Source organism: Eurypyga helias, unplaced genomic scaffold (assembly GCF_000690775.1).
Source record: "Eurypyga helias isolate BGI_N326 unplaced genomic scaffold, ASM69077v1 scaffold47915, whole genome shotgun sequence".
Classification (NCBI taxonomy): domain Eukaryota; kingdom Metazoa; phylum Chordata; class Aves; order Eurypygiformes; family Eurypygidae; genus Eurypyga; species Eurypyga helias.
In genome coordinates this window covers 416-5,883 of record NW_010250520.1, presented here as the reverse complement: position 1 = coordinate 5,883, position 5,468 = coordinate 416, and the positions used below count along the sequence as shown (strand labels likewise).

At 39.8% G+C, this 5,468-nt stretch overlaps 1 protein-coding gene across 1 annotated transcript in view; it reads left to right on the top strand.

The window, feature by feature from the left end:
• Window positions 1–5,413, top strand: part of BPHL (biphenyl hydrolase-like (serine hydrolase)) — a 15,402-nt gene extending 9,989 nt beyond the window's left edge. The window contains exons 5-6 of the mRNA XM_010151682.1: window positions 2,528–2,651; window positions 5,301–5,413. Coding sequence (XP_010149984.1) covers window positions 2,528–2,651; window positions 5,301–5,388 — 212 coding nt within the window. The 3' untranslated portion in view covers window positions 5,389–5,413. The remainder of the gene's footprint in view (window positions 1–2,527; window positions 2,652–5,300) is intronic.
• The last annotated feature ends 55 nt before the right edge of the window (window positions 5,414–5,468 follow it).

Genomic DNA, 5,468 nt, shown 5'->3' with positions numbered 1-5,468 from the left:
GGGGGCGGGAAGGGAAATCTAACCGCTCCTAGCAGCCAGTAAAGGAAGGTCTCTGCATATGGCATTAAAAGCTGGGTCTGACTCACACTCATGAATAAAGCAGTTACTGTGTAGATGGTTCACAGAAGCAACAAGGTACAGGAGGAAAACACATTTATGGGAAGCATTAGCTGATGAGTCCCTCCTCTTGCTCCACTGCAAAACTACAGTATTAGATCATTGCTTTTTGCAGACTGAACAGGAGGGTTTCTACTGAAGCTTTTTTTTTCCCTCTCTTCTCTCACTGTCAAAGGATTACCTCTTAATGACATTGCTAAGATATCCCAAAAGTGAGGTGTGCTCTTCCTGGTTTCTGCAAACAGGGACTAAAGCACTATTTCAAAACTAGTAGCACATAATGAGGTAAAAAAGAAAGAAGTTCTGATTTTGGGAACTCAATATTAACAAAACATTTAAAAAACACTACTGACACATCTTAGGTGTTTAAAATCCAAAAAGAATAGTTAAACTAGACAAAATAATAATTATTATATGTTTATCTCTGAAGATTTCTGCAGTTAATCTACGTAGACTTTTGCAACCAAGGATACAATGAATAATAACCTGCAGTTTTAATTCAGAGCAAGATTGTTATTCATTTGCCTAAAGCAGAAGTGCATAGTACATAAAACAAGGAACCTGTAATTCTCTGATATACATTTTCCTACAGCTGTCATAATGAAAGACAGGAGGTGACATACATTAACAGACAGCAGGTACTACAAGGAAAATGTTACTTCATTTTGTATTTTTTCCATAAAATTTTGCACAGGAGCAGAAACATAGTACTAGACTTTCTCCCAGTAGAGAGGTGTAACAAATTATAATCTGATTTTATTCTACCTTTTCTAGGATGCATCTCCTTAAAACTAATTAATTCTTAAGTCCAAAGCCTAGGCTGGTGAAACACTGTGTGTGACATCCTTTTACTGCACGCACATGCATCAAATGCTATGAGATGGAGTGAATGCAAAAAAGAAGCCACCTGGAGACGTGTAACCAAGACCTGAATTACCTAGATGCTATAACTGGGTCAGATACAGGGAGAAGCCTAACATCAAGCTAAAAAAATGAGCAACCATCAGACTGCAACTTTTTTACCATGAGTAGCTCTGAGAGGGCAACTTCAAACACTAGCAGGCCTTGTTTGAAATTAAACACACTGCCCAAAAGGCTATTAATGGCAAATACAAGAAAAGGGCTTAATAAAACCTATCACAGATAGGAGGAAGACAGCAAACCTCTGTTGGCCAAAGCTAACTCAAGACCTTTTTAAGAAGTAAGATTATTTGCCCTAAATGGGACAGCTATTATTGGGAAAAGCTGTAAGAAATGAATTTTCAGAAGGTGCTAACACTTAATGAAACTGAATGAGCTGCAAAATTCAAGATTCTTCTTGCTGTTGTGTGTCACCGGAGTAGATATAATCTAGTGGTTATGGTGCAAAACAGTTTTAGGACCTGGAAACTAGGAAATAACAGTTTGACTGCCAACTATGTCCTTAGTAAAATAATTTACTTGCGACTTGATCTGAAAAACAGTTAACATTTGTGCAGGTCTTTGACGACCATGGGCAATATGTTCTAAATGAAATATGTAACTGGCAGAACTGCAAACTGAGACTATGTAAATAACCAAACAATTAGAAAAAATTCTGTGAAACCGTGTATGACTTCAGAGCTGAGGTATGTGTCTTAACTGTACAGCTGTTGGTAGCTGCAAGGAGGCAACTACAAATAGGACAAAGTGAGCTCAAAGGTAAATGGAACATAAAACTCATCAAGTGCATTTTGCCCACAGAATCTCTTGCGGGAGCATGGGAAGTCAGGCAAAGACTTTGGAAACTGTGTTACTAAGGGATGAGGGGGGAAAAAAAGGGAGAAGGGGGAAGAGAAGACTCTAAGGAAAAGCATTAAAATTATTTCTGGTGAGACTAAAGACTAGTAAGCATAAAATTATTTTTGAGGTTCTGTAAAATGAATGGGCAGGGGGAATAACCTCTGAATAGTTCTTAGTACAGTTTGTGTTAAGCAGCAAAGGGTTGGGAAGGTAGAACAGGCACAAGTACAACCTAAAGTAGCTTGTTGGTAAAAGCAGCAAATCTTGACACCTGACGACACAAAATGCAGCATAAACATGAGGGACATAAGACTCCAAAGATGAAGAGAACAAAGGCGGGAAGGAGACACATGGATTTGCTGTGAACAGTCAAAGGGAGCCTGGGGGAACTGTGGGACAGGAGTAGTTCATCTACTCCACCCGTTTGTGCTAGTACCCATTAATGAAGCACATTTCAGTGAAGTAACATTTTAGAGCAAGAAATGTTAATTAAAGTCCTGATTACCTAGTTCTGTAGAATAGTTGCACGCTATCCAGAAGGAGAGGCAATAGCTAGAACCCAGTGGAGTTCAGAGTCCTTTGCAAAGGCGGTTTCAGTCTTTCACGCTATTTTAAAACAAAGTGTGACCTTCATTTATTTTCTCCCTAGGTAATATCTGCCAAGAGTTGCTGCCAGATATTAAATGTCCCACATTTATAATTCACGGTCAGAAAGACCCTTTGGTTCCACAAGCTCACGCAGAATACATTCATAAGCACATCAAAGGCTCCCGGTAAGTTGTATGATGGAGGATTTATAAACTATTGTTGAAGAAATGAAACAGTTCAAACCCACAATGTAAAAAAAAAAAAAAACGTGGACAAGTTGTCTCTACCACAGTCAAAGCTTTTCTAAACTCCCCTAGCAAGGTACAGTGCAAACTGTAGTGTAGCTGCACCTTTCTAGCAGCATAAGAAGTACAATAGTTCCATAAGCTATTTCCTACAGTCATCCAAGAGAAACCAAGTAAGGTGGTTTTCCTCTTTCTCCTTCACACACAGAACCACTCCCTAACATTTACTGAAACAAGCAAATTTCTCCTTTATTTCTCTGTTGTGGCCATTGCGTTCCTTTTGCTATGAGAGACCTTATTTCTGCCCCATTCAGTAGAGCTGTGAATTTATATGCTATGAATGGAGGGAAATTCAGTTATTAGAAGTGTAGGATACTAATGTTTGCTTTGCCTTGTTGGTGTGAACAACGTTAAAGATTTTGTTTTTCCAACTGTCCCATGAATTTTCAGTGTTTTTAAGAAAAGCAGAATGAGAAAAAAAAATGTACAATATGCTTACAGATATTACTTTATCATCAAAAAAAGAGTCTCAGGGCACCATCTGCTTCATCTGAATACTCCAGAAATGCTTCCTGTAAAAAGCTGGGATTTCACCAGCTGAATTTTCTTCATGGATTTGCACACAAATTAAAGAGTTCTATTACTACTTAATAATAGACTGTGATGATTAACAGTGAAGAAAATTATGAGAACAAAGCCCACTTTTCTGAATGCAAGAGTGTAGGAAACTGTTTTGTTGGTGTCGTGTCTGTGAAAATTTGAGTGATAGATTTACCTCAAAGCCATCCCCACTGTTCATAGAAACACATTATGCCGAAGGAAAGATGAGAACAAAAGACCTTCCTAACCATCACAGGCAGGAGTTCTATTCCATGTCTGCTAGTTACTCCCACATGCCCTGCTCAGAACACCCATCATCCTGTTGGGTTGCGTGGAGCTCTGAAACGCTCCAGATGCTGACTAAGGCAAGTCATCACAACAACTAGACAAAGATCTGATAGCTTCTCTTTGGAAGACAAGCCAAGGAGGAAACACTGTTGGAAGCTGCTATTCAACAAAATGTAGTGATTCATTGCAAGTCTTTGTGGTGAAGTGCTCCCCTGTATGTGTATTTATCAGCAAAGAAATCTGCCTAGCATTGTTCTCAGAAATTAGGACTTCAGTACATGGTCCTCTTCTTCCCTCATTACACTGGAGACAACATGTTCCATTGTGAGGCAAAAGGAAAACCTTAAATTTAGCATGTTTTCAGTAACACATGCTTCTACCATCAGCTTTCCTTGCCTTTTATCTAGTAGGAAAGTAGAAAAAGCTTTTGCTAATTGTAGTGCAGATACACTGCTTGTTTCTTTCATGACAGAAGGGTGTGCCATCATCCTGTGTTTGCATGGTATGGCTACAGGGAGGTAGCATTAGGGTGGCTTGACAGCAGCATCAAATAGCATATACAGTGTCACAGGTTTTGTGCATATGTGTGCTGCTTGGCCTCTGAAGAAAGAGGGTTCATGAAATTCAGACAGGAGTGCTAGAAGAGCTGGGATGTTCATGAGCTATCACTCTCTTCCCAAGACAAAGCAGCACACATCATGTCAAAAGAAGAAAGATTGCCCTTGCTGTAGCGAGCCTTACACGACAGGAAGGCAACATAGCAAAGCATCTGTCAAGATGGCTTTAGCTCTGCCAAAATCGCTTACTGTGTGGTAGGATAAAATAAAGAATTTCCCACACCCATATAAGGAAAAGTGTTACAAGTACATACCTGATGCATGTTTCTCCCAGGTAGAAAGCAATGGCAAGTATAGCATTTTAGGCTTGTCACACCCATATTGGTATTACAAAGATCTAACCTTCTTCACAGATACTACCTTCTAAGCTTTTGTTATAACTGAAGAAGTCCTGACTTCCCTTTTTGCTTTAATGGGTGGATGGTGTTAGTTTTGGATTGTCTTTTTGCAGAAAAATCAGACAAATTTCAAATACCAACTAAATTTGGGTGGTGACAAGAAATCCATGTTTCTGTAGTGGTCTTCTCAATGTGTTCACTGCCCAACACAACAACTGTTCTCTGAAAGGCAAAAGAGCTCATCCCTGGCTGTTGCCCCATCCCTGGAAGTGTTCAAGGCCAGGCTGGATGAGGCTTTGAGCAACCTGGTCTAGTGGAAGGTGTCCCTGCCCATGGCAGGGGGGTTGGAACTAGATGGGCTTTAAGGGCCCTTCCAACTCAAACCATTCTGTGAGTCTATGACTTCACATACCTTTCAAAAGGTGCACCCTGCTCACCTAAGTTCTGGAATATTATCTTCTTTGCAGACCATCAGAAAGGTTCCTAGAAACTGGGTCTAGGACACAAAAATTCATTTTAAGCTCAGTTTATCCTCCCCAGAGGGAGGAGGTAGTATGCTTGTTGATACAACAGCTGCTGTCATTCACATTCTGAACCCCCTACATAGGGATAATACTTAGAACAAGAGTTACTTCAATTCTGTACTTGGGTAACAGAGAGCAAGGGAAAGGCAGCAAATATTTTAATTACCTATGCTGACAGAATAAAATGTATATTCAGTGGGGTTTTTTTTCCCCTCTTTTAAGGTTGCTTTTGATGGCAGAAGGAAAGCATAATCTACACCTGCGTTTTGCAGAGGACTTCAACAGAGAAGTGGAAGACTTCCTACACTGACTTAGACCGTAAAACAAGTTAGAGGTGTTTGTCCTTGCCTTGTTAAAGAATTTTAGTTGGCTTTCCATTCCCATTCGAGT